At 37.3% G+C, this 22,511-nt stretch overlaps 1 protein-coding gene across 1 annotated transcript; it reads left to right on the forward strand.

Moving 5' to 3' along the window:
• The first annotated feature begins 436 nt into the window (after positions 1-436).
• gpr18 (G protein-coupled receptor 18) lies at positions 437-7,357 on the forward strand. The gene is made up of 2 exons (XM_007227780.3): positions 437-785; positions 2,346-7,357. Exon 2 carries the CDS (start codon positions 2,356-2,358, stop codon positions 3,343-3,345), a length of 990 nt encoding a protein of 329 aa, XP_007227842.2. The 5' UTR covers positions 437-785; positions 2,346-2,355; the 3' UTR covers positions 3,346-7,357.
• The last annotated feature ends 15,154 nt before the right edge of the window (positions 7,358-22,511 follow it).

Raw genomic sequence — 22,511 nt, forward strand, 5'->3', positions numbered from 1 at the left:
AACTTTATGCCTTTACTCCTGGTGCAAAAATTCAAGCAGTTAAGCTTGGTTTGATGGTTTGTGATCATCCATCTTCCTCTTGATTAAATTCCAGTGGTTTTCAATTTGGTAAAATCAAAGAAACTCATCAATTTTTCTAATTAACGTTTCTCTGTCCATTTCTGTATTTTTTGTAAGCTGCTAAAACACCCTTGTTAAAAAGCTTTCACAAATGTTCTCAACCTCAGTTCTCCCCCTCTTTTCTTCAGAGCCGTGTCATCACGTACAGATGAGCTTTTAAAATGGCTCTTTGTTTGCTGGGCTATTCTAAGATGCGTCAGAGAGATCTCTTATATCCTGTTTATACGCTACCTGCTTCAACATCCTGTAGCTAATTAAAACTCCTCAACACCAGATGTCTGAAGTTGCCACCCGCTGCGTGCTACTCCCAGGAGAGCTAATGTTGTGTGACAAACCCTATTTTTCCAATCAATAACCAGCACCTAAACCTGTCACTGCTGCGGCACCGCAATACAGCTAAAACAATACGAGAACAACACAAACCCAAAGCTCTTTAAAGACATTTGACATTTGTTCCACCAGAAAAAAAGTCATACAGGAAGTCACACTAACCAAAAGAGAAAGAAAAAAAATTGAGCTCATTTAAATGAAGACCTTAGATACCCTACTTCCTCTACCCATGCTGAGCAGCGCTCGAGTTTACATGACTTACCACCACATCACAAACCCTCCGAATGGGCCCGAAGCAGTTACTGCACAAGCGTGAGAGCATGTAGATCACTGAGGTAAGTTTAACTTTGATAGTCACGCTGCGATTGTACTTTAAAGTAGATAGAATAGCGATAGAAAATATAAAATCTCGTTCTTCTGATCTGGAAATACAGCCAAACTGAAACTCAGCTGTAAAGAAGTCAATTCGGTCCCACTTTATGATGCGCGTCTGTAATAACTGCGTAGTTACTCATTTATAATCATGTAATAACAGTGTTACTATTGATTAAAGTATGCATTAATACATATTTATTACAGGTGTACAGGTTATGTAATTTTACATGCATCAGCAGTCACCAGTTTTGACTTGTGTTTACTAGAGCATAGTGTGTGTGTGTAGAAAAAAAATGTGTATAAATGTATATTTCTCCAATAGCTCTTACCTGGTATGTAATAAGGTTTGAGATTCAAAAAAAAAAAAAAAAATTCAGATTTCATTATGGGAAGATGGATAAATATTCTGCTATGTCTACCTAACCTTTGTACACATGTATAATTACATCTGTAACAATGTGAACTTAAGGTTAACCAGTAATAACACTGTTATTATATACTATAGATTGTTCATGTATAACTACACTTATTATAAAATGGAACTGTCAAAAATGTTGGCCAAAACTAGACCAGAAATCATGTGAAACATTAGCAAACTCTTTCCGTCTGATCAGAGAGCAGGGGCTTTCAGAGTTACAGTAAGGGGTCGTAAAACTTCCTGTAAATCCGGAGAGATTAAACTAGAGCAACAATTTCACTTCAGCATTTCATATACTTGTTGCATTCTTCCCTTTTTGCACTTCTGCTATCATTCACTTTGAGAGCGAAAATTTAATTTCATCATTGTTAAGATTGATAATAAAAGAAAAAAAAACAAACTCCCTCTTCTCTCTGCTTAATATTCATACTTTTTCTTTATTAAATCCAATTAAATTGGATTTTCTGTTGGATTTACTTCAACTCAATATATTTTATGGATGATTTGTCTTTGGAATTCTCTCTTAAAATTGATTTGAATAGATAATACAAAGTTTTTTTTTTACATGTAGCTGCTTTACTTTGCTTTCGTTATATTCTAATATATATTACAAGTAATTTAGTTTAGCTAAGTTATTAGTTACGTTTCTGGGGGTCAGATTCCTGCACTGCTATTTTTTTTACATATATTTTTGACTGAAATGTTGAGTATGATAATAATAAGAGTTTATTTTTACACCTAAGTGAAACTCATGCATGCAACAAATGTGGCAACTTGCTCATATAGCCATCAACAGAGAGGCTGGCCCTACATAAAATATAACAGAATGAAGAAGGACTACACACTGATGGTTTATTAGGGGGAGTATGAGACAATAGAAAAGCTTAATAAAAGTAAATCTGCTTTTATTGCTTTATTTATTTCCACAAGAAAGACTATGAGGTGGGGTTATTCTGGGGGGGTTAATTTCCAAAATTATGATAAGACATAAAAAGTTTTTATCCAATCTTAATTGATTGGATTAATTGGTTCATTTATTGAGTTATCATAAATCAAAATATTCATTCTTTTTTATTGTGATTTCCCATTTCCCTCATTTCAGGTAATTCATTATGGAACACAAGAATTCTTCATCTTCAGACTTCATCATTGAGGGCCATACAGTGTTCAGAATAGCCAGCCTGGTGTTCTATGGCTTCATATTCTGCGTGGGCCTGGTGGTGAATCTCACTGCTATCTGGGTCTTTGCTCTGACCACTAAAAGAAGGAGCTCCGTCACCGTCTACATGATCAATGTGGCCGTGGTGGACCTTCTCTTCATTCTGATTCTGCCCTTCCGCATGGTTTACTACAGCAGGGACTACTGGCCCTTTGGAGACATGTTCTGCAGGGTCAATGCCGCTCTGACCATTCTCTACCCCTGTCTGGCTCTGTGGCTCTTTGCGCTCATTAGCGCTGACCGCTACGTCGCAATAGTGCAGCCGCGGCACAGCAAGGAGCTGAAGAACGTTAACAAGGCCATGCTGTCCTGCGCCGGCGTCTGGATCATGACCCTCGGCGGTGCGGCGCCTCTACTCTTCCTCGAGGAAGATCCGGACGCATTCTCCAACCATACCACCTGCATGAAGATGCACGACATCGTCTACCTACGCCGAGACAACCCCGTTCACTTTGCCCGCCTGGCATTCTTCTTCCTGGTGCCAATGTTCATCATGGTGGGCTGCTACATCGTCATCGTGGACAACCTCGTCCACGGACGCACGTCCAAGCTCAAGCCCAACGTCAAGCAGAAGTCCATCCGCATCATCATCACGCTGATCGTGCAGGTGCTGGTGTGCTTCGTGCCCTTCCACATCTGCTTTGTGTTCCTGATGCTGGAGAACACCGGCCAGGACTACAGCACATGGGGTGCCTTTACCACCTTCCTGATGAACATGAGCACAGTATTGGACATCATACTCTACTATATCGTGTCCAAGCAGTTCCAGGACAGAGTGATCAGTGTGATCCTGTACAGGAACTACCTGAGAAGCGTTCGCAGGAAGAGCCGACACACTGGAAGCGTTCGCTCCCTCAGTAACCTCACCAGCGCCATGATCTGAGGAACAGTGCTACTGGGAATCTGCGTTCCCTTTGAACTCAAATGTTGGAATTTCCGAGTTCCTAAAAGGAAATTGTGTCTGGAACGTCTCTACAGGTCGGATTTCCTACTCATAAAGTCGGGAGAGCCTCGTCAACTCCAAGATCAGAATCCAAGATGGCTGCACCTCACTTCAGCAGTAGTGAAAGCAGTAGTATTATCCCAACTAAACTTTTTATTTTTTTGGACAGTAGAATGTTTTTTTTTTTTCCTGAATGATACATTTAATGTTGTTAGAAGGTTCAATCTATCAAGTTTTTGTGGATATTCTCAGAATGTGTTTTTTTTTCACGTTTTTAAACATTCTGGGTACATCGCTGCAACGTCACTTCAATCACTATCAATGTTTAAATTTTAGTTTTGGGAAGGTTACAGGATAACCTTCCTGGAACCTTCCTTTGTTTGCTGGGATACAGTTTAAATCTGTGGGACTTACCGTACTGTCCAAATAATGTCCATATCTGTCTTTATATTTGCAAAATATCATGTACTAGGATGTTATCAACTGATATTGCTAACCTAATAATGCTAACCTGAGATAATGCTAATAGTAATAACTCCAGACATAAAATTAGGAATTTTATAGAAATATTTTGACTGGATTTGCCTTAAAACACTGGTAAATAATTGTAAAACCAGCTGAGGTAAACTAAAAAAAAAAAAAAAAACGTTAGCAAGCTGTTGGTTTTGCTGTTTATGGGGCTGGGAAGTTAACCAAATTAATTTAGTAAATCTAATTACTTTTTTAATGTACTTTTCTAAATAGAATAACAGAAAATACAGAACATTTTAACATATATGAGCTGACAAAGACTTTTCCTAATCTGAAATATAAGAATGTTACGTATGTTTGCACTTTGTTTATTATGTTGTAAGGTTGAATCTTTTTGTGAAAGAAAAAAAAAAAACTAAACTAAAACATTTTGAAATTAAATGTAAAGGAAACAAATGGTTCTTTCTATTTACAAATACAAGCTTAAGTTTTATGTGTGAACGAAAATTCATAATCAAAATCGTTGAAGAATATCAATATTTGTATAGTAATCCCCATTCCTATCTGTTTAGAAGTGTTAATATAATGTAAAATGATCAGAACACCATTCCCAGCTCTAATATCTGAAGTAAATGGAACACGGCACATATTGTTATAGACATAGACAAGAAGCCTGAGCCTGAATAATAATAATAATAATAATAATAATAATAATAATAATAATAATAATAATAATAATAATAATAATAATAAAAACACTGGACATTGCGCAGTTACACGTTTTTGTTGTTGTTTTTTTGCCACCACAGAGTTATTTTTAAACAGATCAGCTTCCATTTCCTGATGCTTGTGATACAAGTGATGCTTGTAGTGAATGCACAATGATACTGCACATTTGTCAATGTTGCCTAATAATAAAAGTCATTTGCCTGATGCTTATTGCCATTGGACAAATATTGCTAAACCTACCATTTAGGTGCATTGTGCATTGTGCTTAATTTAATGTCATTAAATCTGCATTTTATCTGCATTTTATTTTTGCTGTATTCCATTTCTGAACTGCTTTTCAACACATTAGTCTCATCAGTTGTATTTCAAATAGGGGCTGCCTATATTTCTACATTTTATAAATGTAAAAGTCAAATTATTTCTTTTAAAATCAGTTAAAGCACAGATATATTCTATTATGACATTGGTGAATTGTAACTATTACAGCTAGACCTTCAGTTCAGGTCCTAAATGTCAAAACTATTTGTGCTAAGCTAGATAATGTGTTTTTGTTGTTTTTTATTTTGTATGTTACTATTCTAGATGAAAAAGCTGTAAAATATGTATTTTAACATTTTTTTACTTGTATATAACAGTTTAATTGTGCCTCTTTCAGTAAAGATTTCAGTAAAAAGTTTCTGTTATTATGCTAAAAGCTGTCTGAGTTGGTTTATTATACAGCTCATCGTCCAAACCATTGAAATATATAAAAATTCCCCATTGGGTACTGTGATATTTGCTTTGGATATTTGCTCCTACCAACTATAAATCAACTATCAATCAACTGATTGATTTCACATTTCTTACTAATTATGTTTATTATGCCTATTATAAAATGCATGGCTTTAAGTATAGCTACTAAAAAATAACCAATGGGAGAACTTGTTTTATTGAATCTCCTTAAATTCCTTTTAATAATAAATGTACCCTTTTCTTTCCAATTAAAATGTAAAAAAATGTATAATGGGATAAGATGAACAATGTAAATCTGTAAAAGTGATACACTAGTGCTAAAACAAAAAAAAAGAAAATGTAAATTAGCATGTGTTTCCCAGCAATCATTTGCCCTAGGGGCCCATCAGAGTTTCCCCTCTAAATACTTCCCCTATTATTGCCCCCCTTGCCTGTAATTCAGACCATGTCAATAAGTTAAAAATAGAGGGAAAGAAGAAAGAAGTACGTTTAACTTTTGCTAAAGCTGTTAAGATCCTGAGATCTTATCATTTTTATCTTTATATAATAGCAGAAATGGTGAGATTGTTTTTCTTCATATTTTTTGTATATTGTATATTTTGTATATAAATATATATATATTTTTTTCACTTGGATGCATCAATGTGTTAACTAGAACTATCTTTATGCATAAACCAAGTTCAGTTGGCTCACTAAAGAGAAAGAAAGGTGAAACAAACTAATCATAAACTGTTGTAAAATGTCATCTATATAAAATTACCTATACAGATAATTAAAGCTCAGTTTTGCTATAGAAACTGTTTAAAGAAGCAATTAAAGCTTCATAAGAAATGCTAATATTTGAAATTTTGTAATTTGAGATTTTCTCTTTTATTATACACTGTGTGGAATGAGATTATTTTGATGGTCCCACTTTATAAGAAGTCTCTTTAATAGGCTTGGGAATCGAGAATCGATTCCTGTTGAGAATCGATTCCTTGTGTTTCGATTCCACGGAATCGTTTGGCACCTTGCTTAATGATTCTCTTATCAATTCCAGACAGCACGATCACGCAAGTTACGCATGTTACGCAAGTTACGCATGATTCAGTAAGCACGTCTTTTCAATGGCATCCACTAGGTTAAAACGCTCGAAAGTTTGGCTTCATTTCATGCTACACAAGGATGGCAACAGGGCGTTTTGCAACCATTGTAAATTTTTGATAACATCGCCGGGAGGGAATACATCAAATATGCACAAACATCTGCGCACACAACATTATTAGAGAGTATTTGCTACATATTGCCAGTTGCACATTGTTGTGGACATGTTGACCTTGTTGTTGAGTTTGTAAGGTCGTATGATATTTAAGTAAACAAAGTTGGTGCTTATGAAACTGTTTGCTCTCCTTTTTTCCCCAAATTGGAATCGATAAGAGAATCGATAAGGAATCGAATCGTTTCACAGAATCGATAAGGGAATCGGAATCGGAAAAATCTTATCAATTCCCATCCCTACTCTTTAATGTGTATAAAATAGTTCATAGTGTGTGTGATATTGTGTATGTGTAATAGTGTGTATATCATCTATTTCTCCAACAGCTTTTGTGTGGAATGTAATGAGGTCTGTGGTTGTTTTTGAATATAACAAAAATCATTATTCAGATTTTATTATGAGAAGCTGGACAACATATTTTGATAGGTTGACAACTGACCTTTATACACATGTGTAATTACATCACATGTACTTAATTACTGTAATGAATCTGTAACAGAGTGTACTGCAGCACTAGATACACTGTTATTACATGCCTAAACTTCTATCTATCTATCCATCCATCTATCTACATTTATTAGACTTAATATAAATTGGGACCAATGCACTTTATGGCTTTTCTTAGTACTGTATCTTAGAGTGTGTGAACTTTATTTTTTTATGCATGGCTTGTTATGTTTTTGTAAATTCTCTACCTGAATCCAAGCTAAAACTTACTGAATTACTGAAGCTTTTTAAATAAAAAAAGTATTTGTATCAGCATAAGTGTGTAGTATTTATTAGTTATAATATGTTGCATCTACTCTGGTCAACCAGATGGTGGCACCATTGAACAAAGCAGGACTCAACCCTTTATCAGAGCATCACTTTAACCCTTCATCACCAGCAGATGGAGCCATGTGAAAGCAGACACTAGACCGGAGCGAGACCCTAAAGTGGCCCACAGGGTCATTATGAGGTGTGAAGAGAAGCTTGTGATGCTATTCTATCTATATCTATATCTGTACTTGAGTTGCATCTATAAGTCTTCCTCTTTTATATACGTAATTCTATTTTCACCAAGAGGGTCAAAAGTATTCAGTCATTACTCAAGTACAGATACTGGGGTTTAAAAATACTCCTGTAAAAGTTGAAATATTAACTTATACTTTTTTACTTAAGTAAAAGTATAAAAGTACTGCTTTTAAAACTACTTAAAGTATAAAAGTAAAAGTAATGTAAGGAGAAAAATGACCGTATAAATTACAAATCCATTCCAGAGATTAGGTTTAATTAGCTCCCAAACCAGTCAGACAATTGGAGCGAAATCCTGGGATGGATTTTTACTTTTTGGACCTAGATTACCCTCTTCTACACATGAACCAATGGAGTTATCCAACCACAAGCTTTTCGGATGGCGCCATTTATCTGGGTTTTTTTTTTTTTGTTCGTTTTTTTATGTTGACCAGCAGGAATTAAATCAAGATGGAATAAAATAGGAGTAACAAGGCTATTTTTAAAAATGTAGAAGTAGAAAGTACCGATAACTGCGTGAAAAAGTAAGTGGTAGAAGTAAAAAGTCGTCTAAAAAAGAACTACTCCTTATACCAAATGATTGCCTGTGTTTTGTTGTGTAAATTTTAAGTCAGCTATCTACATGTGACTTGAGTGGCACTGCTAAGGTATATGTATGACTAAAATTGCACTGCAAGTAAATGTGTGATTAGAATCAATCCTTACATAGGTACATGCCCAATAGTAATATCATTGTTAATGTAGCAAGATAGCCAGCTAGCTTGATTTCATGGAGATGGAGATTTGAAGAGGGTTTCAGTATCAACCTGTGCAAAAAATAGTAACAAAAATAATAATACACAATTTGGTCATTTTACAGTTTAGACATAATAACTTTATTATGTGGTTTTCCAACCACAAGTTTTCCGGATGGCGCAATTTATCTGTTTTTTTTTTTTTATGTTGACCAGCCAGAATCAAATCAAGACTGAATAAAATATGAGTAATGAGTAATGAGTAATGAGTAATAATTAAAAAAAAAATGTAAGGAGTAGAAAGTACTGATACTTGCGTAAAAAAGTAAGAAGTAGAAGTAAAAAGTCGTCAAAAAAAATACTCTACTAAAGTATAGATACCCAACATTTCTTCTTAAGTAAGGTAACGAAGTTACTTGATACCTCTGATTTTCACTGACGTTTTGTTTCTTTAGTGTCTTGGGACGCCGCTGTTACTATATTTAAAAAGTATTCTAGGAATGACAGCCTGAGTTTTATATTTTAGCACAAAAACGAACACTCCGAAGACCTTATCTCAGTATATTCACGTCCATGTGATGTTTAATCTGCTCCAAATACAGACACAGACTCGGAGGTGCTTCATACTTTAGCAGAGACGTGTCACCAAGCCTATAGCTAATTAAGCAGCGCATTAATCTTTGTCAGCGCAGAGGAAATATACACATTCGCAGCCGGTGGAAAATTCCTCTGAACTACTTCTAAGTGCTTCTAAAAGCAGGTTAAGCAGAGATGAGAGGGAATACTGTACACCTCCAACCGTAAGAGCCAGATAAGCATCAAAGGAAACGCATTAAAGGCCATGCAGGGAGAAGATGGGCGATAAAACAACAGGAACTATCCAAGAGTAACCCATCGGCTCGGGAGCAGTGAGAAGAAGGTGTTGTATAATCTTAACTCTAATGAATATACACTGTAGACCTCCTTAGGTTTGTGAAAAAATGAAGATTTCTGGATCATTTTCTGTAGAGGAGGTGCTTTAGGTGCTTTAGATCTTTCCTGACTGCTTGATTGCAAAGCCATTTTATGATTAGAGATAGAGAAGGTCTGTATCATTCAGCACTTTGCATGTCTCTATAGAAGGGATGCGGTGAATATTTGGCAACTCAAAAAATATAAGACTGAAAATGTCAAAAAATAACTTTTATTGTTCTGCGTAAATAGTGAAAATACCAAATAATTTTGTATCTGTCAATCTCATCTGTCTCATCTATCAAACTCATTTGTCTCTTTGGGGAATTGTGTTCTGCCAAATTAGGAATAGTGTAAATACAAATTAATTCATATCTATCCATTCCTTGTTTATTTGAAGTAATTTAGCAATGTTTTCTCTAATGTTAGCTTTTTTTTGTGATAACAGGTCCACACTCCCCTCCCCCCAATTTCAATACCCTACTTCTCATCTCACACTAAGTATTAGTTTGCAAAGTTTACCAAACGTATGTCTTTTTTTTGTGTGTAAATTTCAAGTAAGCTAGCTACATGTGACTTGAGTGGCACTGCTGAGGTATGTTTATGACTAAAATTGCACTGCAAGTAAGGGTATGATTAGAATCAAACCTTACATACAGCAGGTACATGTCTGATGAAAATAGCATTGTTAAAATGAGTATCAAGAGAGCCAGCTAACTAGATGTCATCATGTATGAGTGAAGAGGGTTCCACTAGCCACCTGTGTAAAGGTGGAGGACTGCATTGGGCACTACAGCATTTACCCAGGACAGATAATGCCAATCCATTTTTGGGCACATAGTCATACATACATTGTATACACACACACACACACACAATTATATACAATACACATACCTATACAAATCACATATACAAATTTAGAGTTAGAGAGCAATCTCTATGTTTTGTTTTGTTTTTGGTAAATCAGCTGGATAAAATATTTAATGGTAAAAAAAATGGCACATTTATAGAAAACCAGCAATTTTAAATTTTTGGCCAAAACATTACAGTTCATTTATAGCCTCTGGTGTTAAAATAAAACTCTGTTTCCTTGCATTCTCTGTCCATCACCCTCCAACAGAGCTGAGAGCAGCTATGACCACCTCTGGGAACTGCAACCCAAGGTCTGTTAAGTTTTTTAAACATCTACGCTGAATGTTTCTGTCACATTCAACACCCCAGGAACACAGGCTTCATCTGAGTGCGTTCTCCTGGGGCCTGATATACTAAAGCATTTCACACATGTGAAAGTGTTGCATAAAGGGGGCAGCGTGGCTCAGGAGTGGTTTGTGTGACATGTCCACCACTGAAACCCCTGAAACAGCAGGCGGAAAAAAACAGCACCACACACTAAAACACAAACACTAAAGAACACACTAACACACACACACTAAAGGCTCTTCATCGGTATTTGTAAAAATATACTACTTATAATAAAACTCTTATAATAATTTTCGTCATTACTATCATTTACACATCATTTTACTTGAGTTACAATCTTTATCTATCTTTGACATGGTTGTGTAAACTAAGATTTTTCAAATTGATGTTTTTTAATGTCTCTTAATATTATACTCCTTCATTACGGCAACTGTTTCCTGACATATTATGTAATAAACACACTTCCCTCTGAACTTTTCTGCAATTGCTGTCCATTTTCCATTTCTTTGGAGTTGCCATGTTTTCCGAAAAGCTCAGGGACATTAATGTAAGCAGGGTTGCCAAATCTAACAAAAGTATACCACACCCTAAAGGCTCTTCATTGGTAGTTGTCACATACTAGTGCAGGGGTGTTCAAACTTTTGTTTTGTTGGGGGACAGAAGGAGAAATATATGTGCAATTAAGGGCCACAGACTCTGTAATAAAACACATAATGAAATATACGTATCATATTAATACATTTTCTTGATTACTATCATTTACACATAAATTTACTTAAGTTTCTATCTTTATCTATCTTTGACAGTGTTGTGTAAACTAAGATTTTTTAAATTGATGTTTCATTACGGCAACTGTTTCCTGACATATAATATATTATACACACTTCCCTCTGAACTTTTCTGCATTTGCTGTCCATTTTCCATTTCTTTGGAGTTGCCATGTTGATTAATTTAAGCAGGGTTGCCAAATCCAACAAAAATATCCAGCCCAAAGTCAGAAGCTCAAACTAGCCCAAAATATATTTCTATCACTTTGTTTGAAGCAAATGGCAAAACAACTATGAATGTACAACTTAGTATTTTGTTTATAAAAGGGATTTATGTTGAATATTGCTATATATCTTATGAAGTCATTAATAAAATTGTAACATTAGTGTTTTATAAGTTCTTTTTATAACAGTTTTATATCCCAGTCAAGAATATTTAATAGTAACATAATGAGCAAAAAAAAAATAAAAAAAGAGTTTTACTTCCTCTTTTCTGTTTTTGCCCCTCCTGAACTCTCTTCTTTCCTTTTTTTAACATTTTTCATCTTCTGGTGATTTCTGGTTGCATTGTGTTTTTGTTTTTTTTTCATCCACGACTGGATTTTTTAAACGAGCCCAATTTGGCGGAAAAACTTGTGAACCTGGCAACTCTGAATGTAGGCATAGTGAAGAAAAGAAAAGCATTTTATACTGCATTTATGTGATAGCGACACCTAGTGTTCAAACTTTGAATCTCACATTATAAAACCTGTGTAATAGCGGGCCAATTCATTCTATCATTTATAAAATACCTCACGTAGTTTGGACACCCCTGCACTAGAGGATGCTCTACAAAATGAGGACAAGCAAAGCAATATTAAATTACATTTAGTTCTAGGTAGTATCTCTGTCCTTTGTCCTGCATTATTATAAAATAAGTAAATATTTATTTCAATAAACAATAAATATACATTTCAATAGCACTGTTGAAGCTTTTATGTTTGTGGTCATCCTCCAATCCTCCGGTACTCTAATCAAGCGAACAATCAGCTAAATACACTAAACACACGGACACACAGACACATCCCAGTTCCAGGATCATCCAGACTCATTAAGATTGCTGTGCAACGATGTGGATACATGCATCATTTTCCTCATTGAACTGTGCTTTAGGCCGATTACCTCATACGCAAACAATACATGAATACAAGCATATGTGAAAATCCTGCAAGTGTGCATTCATACATTTCATTTTCCACCTTTTCCCCCCAATAATTTACACTAATGTTTCAATGTTTGGATTGACTGATTGCAATAACAAAAGAAATTAGTTGCCAGATGTGTGTTTATAAAATGATTTGAATAGTTATTCCTGTCTTTTCAGGCTGATAAGCAAAGCTGTTGATAAATTGAAAGGGTTAAGAAAGTTCTATCATGGTACCTGGTAGTTGGTGACAGCAGAGCTTGAGCCAGTATTTTCGTATTAGAACTGTGTGGTATGTCATGGTAATCTGTGTGGGTTGTGGCCTCAGAATATGCCCAGTTTTACCCAGCTTTACCCGATTTCTACACCCTAAACAGGTTATCACTCAACTTCAGTAAGGTTGCTAACCATAGCTGGGTAACACCACCACCATTTACCACCATCAGTTTTTGGCATTGCACATGTATATATTCACTGGTCAGCTGCAGAGAAAGCCTTGTCTTGATCTGGAAACCTGCATGAGCTTCATGTCTCTATACAGTGTTTGGAAAATGTTTGGACCTGTAGCCATTTCAGACTTTTGTTTGCATTCATTACTGATTTTTCCTTTAAGTTTAAACTTAAGTTTTATTGGGGGCTCTAAGTGCTGACACTATGATCGGGAGATTGCTTGTTCGAATCCTGTTTATGCAGCTTGCCATCAGCTGCCGGAGCCCTGAGAGTGCACAATTGGCTTTGCTCTCTCTGGGTGGGTAGATGATGCTATCAGTAGCAGTTAAAAAATAGGAGGAGTCTGACTTCACATATCCAGTATCAGAGGAGTCATGTGTTAGTCTTCATCCTCCTTCTGTTGGGCCATCACTAGTGATAGGGGGAGTCATAATGGGTGGGTTGGGTAATTGGCCTTGTAAATTGGGGAGAAAATGGAGTGAAAATTTGGAAAAAAGTTTAATTTTAGGTTGAAGTTTAGTTAGGTTTAGTACATTGGTTACATTCTATCATTTTCTGCTCAAATCGAATTATTTTTTTTATTGTCTTGTTTGTTTTAATATAATTTCTCTATATGCATAGAGGGCCGAACTTTCTTTAGTACACATTGCACAAATTCTAAAACTGTCTTATAGTCGCTTACGCACAAATGAATCGCTCTTGAGACCAGGCTGCAACTTTTCGAGATCTCGGTGCAACTTCCAGCGCAAACTTCCCGAAACCCATCGCAGTTTGCAGTCACGCCACCTGACACACTTCCAAAGAAAATAAACACTCCCTCATGCAGACGGACACCTCCAGCAATCACGGGCTCCAGTCCAGCCCGCATGATGAATTATCGGGAAGCTTTCTTGGTAATTTCGAATCTTCATAACAAGTGCTTTTGTCATAGAAAAATTAATGAAAACAAGATTGTCTTTCATTTGAGCTGATTTAGCCGCCTCGCCAGCCAGATGCTCCTCTCTGGGAATAAAACAGTCAGCGCTAAACAAAGCCCCGCGAAAAACTCCCTTTTTCGGCAGCTCACGCTGCAAACCAATCAGCCGGCACGCACAATGGCCATCTGTTTGTTATTTGATATGTGTGAATACATGTTGTAATGACTTTGTTTGTGAATCAGTCAGTGCACTGGAACACACGAGAGCTCTCCAAGTGCCGGAGTGTTCAAAGCTAATCATATAATTGGACACAATAGTCAATGACAAATGGAGTTGCATGGAGCCAGCCAGCTGGGAAGTGAATATGTAATCATTGTGAAATCATATCATTTTGCATATTTGAAGACAGCTTAATAGAGTTTGCTTGTCACCACACTATCAAGTGATGATCAGAGAGGGCCACATCATATTTGTTTTGCGGGATATTGCTCCGGAACGTCTCCGCCGAGTTAAATGGAATGGAAACAGTGTTATTTTTATGCCTCGCAGATGCTATATGTCTTCGCTGTGGTGTGGGATTTATAATGGGATTCTACTGTTCATGGGAACTAAAGTGAGAAGCAGGTTTACTCTCTCTCTCTCTCTCTTATCTCTCTCTCTCCCTCTCACTCTCTCTCCCTATATATATATATATATATACCTGAATGCAGCTGTAAATGTCAACTTCATGTCATCAAACCACTGTAGCAGAATGTTTCTCACGCTGTGGATACACTCAGAGAGTTTTGTTCTAATTCAGCAGATTTAAGGCTTTTAAAGATGCTTACCAGTACTAAATACCAGAGGCGGTTTTTGATTGATATAAAGGCTTTTTTAAACACAGACTCTTCAGTTTCTCCAGTCTCTTCAGTTCTGTTTTTAGAACACAGTATATTTGCAGACTTAACCTCACAACTGGGAAGAGGATAGAACCTACATTACACATTAGGGGTCAACTCGAAAAGGTTAATAGAAGAAGAAGGGGACAAATAACAATAGCAATATTTTTCTCAGTCATAAGTATAAGTAACAACTGCACTTGAGGATACTTTTTGACGATAGTTTTTGATTTTATTTTTTCTTTTAGATTGACTGAGTTTGATTTCTTGAAGTTTTTTTTTTATTATTATTTTTATTATCACTCTACCTCTTCACAACTTTACAACTGATGCTCTCAAACACTTTATTAAGAGGCAAAACATTCAATAATTAAATTAATTAACTCTTGAGGAGTTCAGCACAGCTGTTAACTGAAAGTTGAACATTCTAGGTGACTCTACCTCATAAATCTGACTGAGAACATCTTATACTGTATGTCATATAAGTAAGATGTGCCTACAGTGAAGAATCTAATATATAAAACATATTCTAGTTTGTTTAACACTTTTTTAGTTTTGTTGGCTTTAGTATTAATCTGCAAGAACATTGCAGAACATTTTAAAATAATGAGAAATAAAACACTGAATGAGCCCAAGGTGTTCAAACTTTTGTCTGCGTTATATTTCCAGAAATACATATACATATGTATATAGCTGTAATCAAAAGAAATGCTAATACTATACATTAACACCAGTGTTATACAGTATAAAGTAACTCCACTACTTTAACTTTTTACAAGATTTACTGTCTCTGTAGCTTTGTAGATTCTGCACGCCTCCTAGTGGCCATTCTTCAAACAAGATGAACATTATTGAATTAAACTATTGAATATACTTTTAATTGGTTTATGCTAGATATGAATATAGATCTCCATGTTAAATCTGAGTAGAGAAGTTTGCCAATAAATTATTTAGCTCATCACATTTTAAGCAAAGTAACTTAAATTATTAGTTTATTTTAAGAAATCATACCATTTTGACCATTTGTGCAACTTTAAAATGACTTTAACAAGCATTATTGTGTATCCCAAGAGCAATTTTGTTGATTTTAGTCTGGTTTAAATTCAAAATTAATTTTCAGAGGTCTCCAGTGTCACAATCAATCAGGATGCGTCCCTCTTCTTCCGTTTTCCTCCGTTTTCTCCTTTTTTTTCCCACCTCAATCACTTTCTAAATAGAGGACGCTGGTATAATGAGCGCAGATGGACAGCAGTGTTAGAAAAACAGAGCCTGATGTCCTTCATTAGTGGCGTATTTACAGTGTTAAAGCTTGCACATGCTCTGCGCCTTCCCCACGCTTCCAGTATTTACTCTCAGTAGCTTACACATGAAGATCTTATCCGGGCAGGAGGAGGAGGGGAGGAAAAGAGTGCACCTTGCACTCCTTAATCTCTATTAAAAGGGATAATCTCCCATAAAGAATGTGCTCAATGCAGAGATGACTCCCATTGACCCAGCAGTTAGCGGAGGGAAAGGGGGAAGGAGTATGTATGGCTTTGATTACAGCTGTGGTTGTTTCAGCGCATTGTGCTGCTGCTGATTCACACACGGAGGATTGCGGCACCATTAAAGGACATAAATAATGTAGGGCTCCTTTTTCTACACTACTCAGCTAAGTGCCTGGAAACCTTGGGCTCCACTTGTCAGGTTTTCAATAGATTAGGACAAGATTTATTTTAAGTCTGTAAAGTAGCATGTTCCTGACGGCGTTCAGCAGGGATAGAGTGTTAGGCTCCGGTTTTAATTGTATCACTGTGAAGTGCGGCGGCGTGTGTAGACAGAGGGGCTGTGTCAGATCAGGTTAATATTTAATTCAGTCTCACTTAAACTTCCACATGATCCACTGGATCGTGACAGCAGGATACACAGTGTAGCGTTACAGCCGAGAGAAAAGACTCCACACGGCCAGGCCTGCTCCAGCCTCACCGAGACCTCTCTAACCGATCTGGAGCTTCAGTTCCTCTCTCTACCTCTACCTCTCTTTTTCTACCTCCTTATCTCTTTCTCACTCTCTCTCATTATCTCTCTCTACCTCCTTATCTCTTTCTCACTCTTAACTCTTTTACCTGCTACCTTGTAGTCTTTCTCTCTTTACCGCTTCATCTTTCATTCTTTCTATCTCTACATTTCTCTCTCTCTCTCTCTCTCTCTCTCTCTCTTTACCTCTTTCTCTCTCTCTCTTTCCCCTCTTTATCTCTCTCTCTTTACCTCTTTATGTCTCTCTTTTCCCCTTTATCTCTTTCTTTTCCTCTTTATCTCTTTCTTTACATCTTTATCTCTCTCTCGTTCCCTCTTTATTTCTTTCTCACTCTTTACTCTTTTACCTGCTAATTTGTAGTCTTTCTCTCTTTACCGCTTCATCTTTCATTCTTTCTATCTCTACATTTCTCTCTCTCTCTCTCTTTCTCTCTCTCTTTACCTCTTTATCTCTTTCTTTACCTCTTTATTTCTCTCTCTTTACCTCTTTATGTCTCTCTTTTCCCCTTTATCTCCTTCTTTTCCTCTTTATCTCTTTCTTTACATATTTATCTCTCTCTCTTTACCTCTTTATCTCTCTCTCATTCCCTCTTGATCTCTTTCTCACTCTTTACTCTTTTACCTGCTACCTTGTAGTCTTTCTCTCTTCGCCGCTTTATCTCTCTTTCGTCCTTTCTCTTCATTTTATCTCTCCCTGTCTCTAACCAACTTTATCTCTCTTTTTACCTCTTTGTCTCTCTTTTCCTTTTTATCTTTTTCTTTACATCTCTCTCTCGTTCTCTCTTTATCTCTTTATCTCTCTCTCTTTTCCTCCTTATCTCTCTCCTTACCTTTTTTTTCTTACTTTTTTTCCTGAACCTTACATTTTTCTCATTTTAAACCCTTTACCTGCTACCTTTTTTGTTTTTTTTTTCTCTTCATTGCTTAATCTCTCTTTCTTCATCCTTCTCTCTCTTTAACCCCTTTTATCTCTTTATCTCTCTCTCTCTCTCTCTTTACTTCTTTATCTCTCTCTTTTCTCTCTTTTTTTCTCATTGTTTTTATCTCTTTCTCACTTTATACCCTTTTACTTGCTACCTTTTTGTTTTTCTCTCTTCACAGTTTTTTTCTCTCCTCACCACTTTTTCTCTCTTTGCTGCTTTGTCTCTCTCTTCCCCTCTCTCTACACTTTTTTATCTCTCTCTCTCTAACCCTCTTCATCTCTTTCTTTACCTCTATGTCTCACTCTACCTTTTTCTCTCCCCCCTCCTACCTCTTTGTCTTGCTCTACCCCTTTATCTTTCTCTTACCTCTTTATCTCTATCTCCTTACTTTCTACCAGTTTGATTTGCTCTCTCTTTCTACCTCTTTACCTCAATCTCTAACCATTCAACTCTCTAACTCCTACCTCTCTGTACTTTTCTCTGACTCATTCTACCCATTTATTCCTCTCTCCATCTCTCTACCCTCTTATCTCTCTCTTTCTCTCAAAATATTGCTTGACCTTATACCGTTTTCTCTTTCTCTCTTCTTCTACCCCTTTATCTCACTCTTTCTTTATGTCTTTATGCCCTCTATTAAACTATTAAGCTCTCCTCAGCTCATCTTTTCTTTCCATCCTGTCTAACGTATGCTATCTTTTCTCTCCTGTCTGTGTTCTCTCTCTCTCCCCCCCCTCTATTAGTGTTAGTCTCTTAGTGTTTTGTGTTGATTTGCTTTGGACTGTGTTGATTGAAGATACTTTAGTCAGTATCTCTCTCTCTCTCTCTCTCTCTCTCTCTCTCTTGCTCTTTTGCTCAGTTATTCTATTGAAGTCGCCGCTGAGAAAACAATTAAATCCCATCTACAACTTGACTACATGTCGGTGTCATGGCTCATTATAGGGGAGATTCTGCGTATTCAGAATAATTGAAACCCGATGCGTGTAGTTGGCCCCGGCGCTCCCAACTCGGGGCCCGGCGAGGCAGAGAGCAGTGAGGGAGAGGAGGAGAGAGGAAGCCCTCTTCAGCATGACAGCCCAGGGCAGAGCAGCGCGGGGATCTGACAGCGGAGAGGGTGCTTGTGCGTGCGCCTCACGTAGCCGCCTCCAAGAGCTCAATTACAAGATTGATACTCAGAGAGGAAACTTCATTTTGCTTTACAGATGTCGACACCGCTAGAGAAAACCAAGGTTGTTGTTTAACATTAGACGCTTTGGCGAAATGAGAATAAGCGCGGGAAGCGGCGAGGCTGTTATTTCTGACTAATAATCCCAAAGTTTTGAGGCCTATTAAACCTTCCCGCTGATTACGGCCTGTCAGGCGGGTGAAAGAGAGCGCTGGCTGGATGCTGAGCAGCGTTTGAGCCGAGGCCAACATTTGATGAAGTTGCGAGGACATCTCTGTTTCATTTCAAACGCGTAAAGAGAAACCCGAAGGGCCGTCTCTACATTTTCATCTTAATTTGATTACGCTGCATCTTGTCTGAGCGAATGATCTGTTTTGCCTCGAGAGGATTTCTTAATCACTTTTCACTCGCAGGGCCGTCCCTCTACACACGCCGCAACTGTTCTGGACTTTTACCAGCCTCACATGATTGAGAGGTAAAAGCATGTTTGGGGAAAGAGAGAAAGAGAGAGAATGAATAAGAGGGACTGTGTTCACTCTGCAGAATTTGTAGAAGTGGCGCAAATTTTATTTAATGCCAAATTGTATAAAAAAAAGTGATTTTTTTCTATTGCAGTGTGAACACAAAATTGATCCATTAATACCTATAGACTTAAATGGCAACAAAAAGTCATGGGTCGGTAATGTATAGAGATTAATAAAGTACTATAGACCCAGCCTTGAGTAAAAGTACTTTTAGTGCTCTATCAAACTTGACACTTATGTAGAAGTTAAAGTGTTCTTTAAGCTCTACACCTTTAGTAAAAGTACGAAAGTTATCAACATTTTTGGTACTTAATTATTGCAGATAGCTTATAGTAAAATATAGTACTGAAGTACTGAAAGTTCTCAGAGCAAAAGGCAGAATGGAAGCAGCAAGATCTTCTTAAAAAGATCAGCTTGATCTCTTGATTCACTGAGTGATGAGGTCCGCTGGGTGGCGAGACTGTAAAGTTTAAACTAAACGAGTGCTGAATGTTAATCGACACATATTTCTCTCCTGAAATCTGTTTATTTGGGTGAGTAAAGCTGAGCGCTTCTGTTTATGTACAGTAAGCCTAGATTTTCAGATTTCTACTGAAGCTGGAGCTTTAGTATTAGCGGTTAACTGCTAGAAGTAATGCTAATGCTACTCAGTAGCAGTGCTAGCCGGGGTTAGCAGCAGACTACAGGCCAATAATACTCACCTCTGAAAGACCAAAGAGCTAGCTTTTAGCGAGGTTAGTGGGTAAAGGTAATGCTAGTCCAGCAGTGCTAGCCGGGGTTAGCAGCAGGCTACAGGCTAATAATACTTACCTTTGAACGGCCAAAGAGTTAGCGGTTAGCAACTAATGCTAATACTTCTGGAGAACCAAACTGAAACTCCTGTATAACACTGTACTTCAGCGGAGTGTCTTCACTGGTTTTTTTTACAACCTGACTGGTATAATTCATACATAAGGCGCACCGTATTATAAAGAGGGACTATGTTAACTCTGCAGAATTTAAGAGATGCAAATCTAATTTAATGCCAAATTGTGTAAATAGTGATTGTTTCCACTGCAGTGTGAACGCACTATTGATATCTTGATACCTAAATGGGACAGTGATGTTTAGGGATGTATAAAGTACTAGAGACACAGACTTGAGTAAAAGTACTTAAGAGGTCCATAAAATTAAAACTTAAAGGTAGCTACTGTAGGAAATGAGAGCGTGTGTGTGCAATAGTTAGTTACAGCAGTCCAATTTCGCCGTATTATAAAGCGCACTGGCGAAATTTTGAGAAAATTAAGGGATTTATAGTGCGAAAAATATAAAAGATATATAAAGATCTACAAACTAAGTTATAGCTACAATTCACAATCAATTAATGATAAGGGTCACTGACCAACCCGAATGTTAATGTGAATAAGCACAGCATCAGACTGTAGCAATAAGGCTTACAGTGGTTTATTCAGAGCTGTGCTGAGATGCTGCAGTGTGGCCAGTGGCTGCCATCCACCCATCCACACGTCCTCCATTAAGAAAGCTGTAACAGAGAGGCGAACAGATGGCTGCTGGCCTGCTCTGTCCTGCATCTTCTCACAACTGCCACCCATCCTTTGTGTCCATTAATCTTCCCCTCCGTATTTGTGCGGCACAACTATATTAAACAGCTCCGGAGAACCAGAGAGAGAGAGAGAGAGAGAAATAGAGTGAGACAGCGAGAGAGAGAGACAGAGAGAGAGAGAGAGAGAGAGAGAGAGACAAACAAGGCAGCACAGCTGTCAGGAAGCCGAGAGTGAACCATCATTCGGCCCGAGTCCCCCTCTTCTCTCCTCTAAAGGCTCCTGTAAAACAGTGCTGAGAAAATCATTTTGCCTTGAACCTGACCCTATAAAAGTGGGATTCGTGACTGGGGAAACAATAAATGCTCATTATAAGGCAGCTGCCAGGGCTGCTGTGGACTTCACAGACCTGCTTAAAAGAAACAAGCACATCTGATTCCGATTGTAATCGAAGAAGACAATTGTTTCCGCCAGGCCGAGGCTCGAGGACTTTACAATGCGAAATGTTGATGGCTTGTTAGAGGCGGGGCTGCACGGTAGCTGAGGCCTGTAAAACACGGAGCCTTGGCTGGCTGGCCTTATTTCGTTTTCGAGTCAAACATTTGACACCAATGACTGTATAAAACATGGACGCTGTGGTTCCATTTCCTTCCGTTCTTCTGTAGAATTAAAATAAAACCAAACTTGTCCACTATGTCTTCTAATTTGAAACCAGTGTCTCACATACTCATTTGGTAGATCCACCACCTTCTTCTCAGACCAAGTGTCTCAGACTGCCTTCATTGAGCTTACATTGCAGCCTATGAAATCAAAAGCAAAGCAAATTTTTTCCACTAGATACCCTTTTCATCCAGTAAGTAACTTTTAACTTTTTGAATAAAATTGCATAGTTCAGTTTTCGTGGTTTGCGTGGTTTGAGAACACAAGCAACTACTATCAAGTTTATCCCCTTAGCGTTGCAAAAGTGTAATTCTTAAAAAAAAAAAAAAAAAATTCAGACGAGTCAGACCAGTCAGACAAGTCAAACGAGCGCTGGATGTTAATCTACACAGGTTTCTCTCCTGAAAATTAAAGTGCTTCTGGTAATTTCCCGATTTCCACTGAAGATGGAGCATTAGCATTAACGTCTAACTGCTAGCAGTTAGACTAATGCTAATAGTAATGCTAATGCTGCTCCAGCTATCTTGGGTTAGCAGCAGAGATTTGGGGTTAGGCCAAGGAGCTAGTGCCTAGCACGGTTAGCGGGTCAGAACACACTGAGATAATGAAATGGATAAAATCTAGAATCTAAAAACTTTATACCAGACATTAGACTTACTGAAAATAATGTTTTATATACAGTGATTGGTAACGCAATGATTAACATGGCTATTAGCCTGACAGCTTGACTACGTAACGCACATAGAATTTATAGCACGCACTTATGCATCTCAAAACATTAGAAAACCATTGAAAATTACTTCATTTCATTAATTCAGTTCATAATGTACTCATATACTCATATAATACAGTCTCAGAAATTTAGAATATTTTTATTAGATCAATTTGAACTTTTGGCAGTGTGGGCAGTGTGCCAAGTCCTGCTGGAAAATGAAATCTGCAATTCCGTAAAAGTGGTCAGCTGAGGGAAACACAAAGTGCTGTAAGATGTTTCCG

This window comes from Astyanax mexicanus, chromosome 11 (genome assembly GCF_023375975.1).
Source record: "Astyanax mexicanus isolate ESR-SI-001 chromosome 11, AstMex3_surface, whole genome shotgun sequence".
NCBI lineage: Eukaryota > Metazoa > Chordata > Actinopteri > Characiformes > Acestrorhamphidae > Astyanax > Astyanax mexicanus.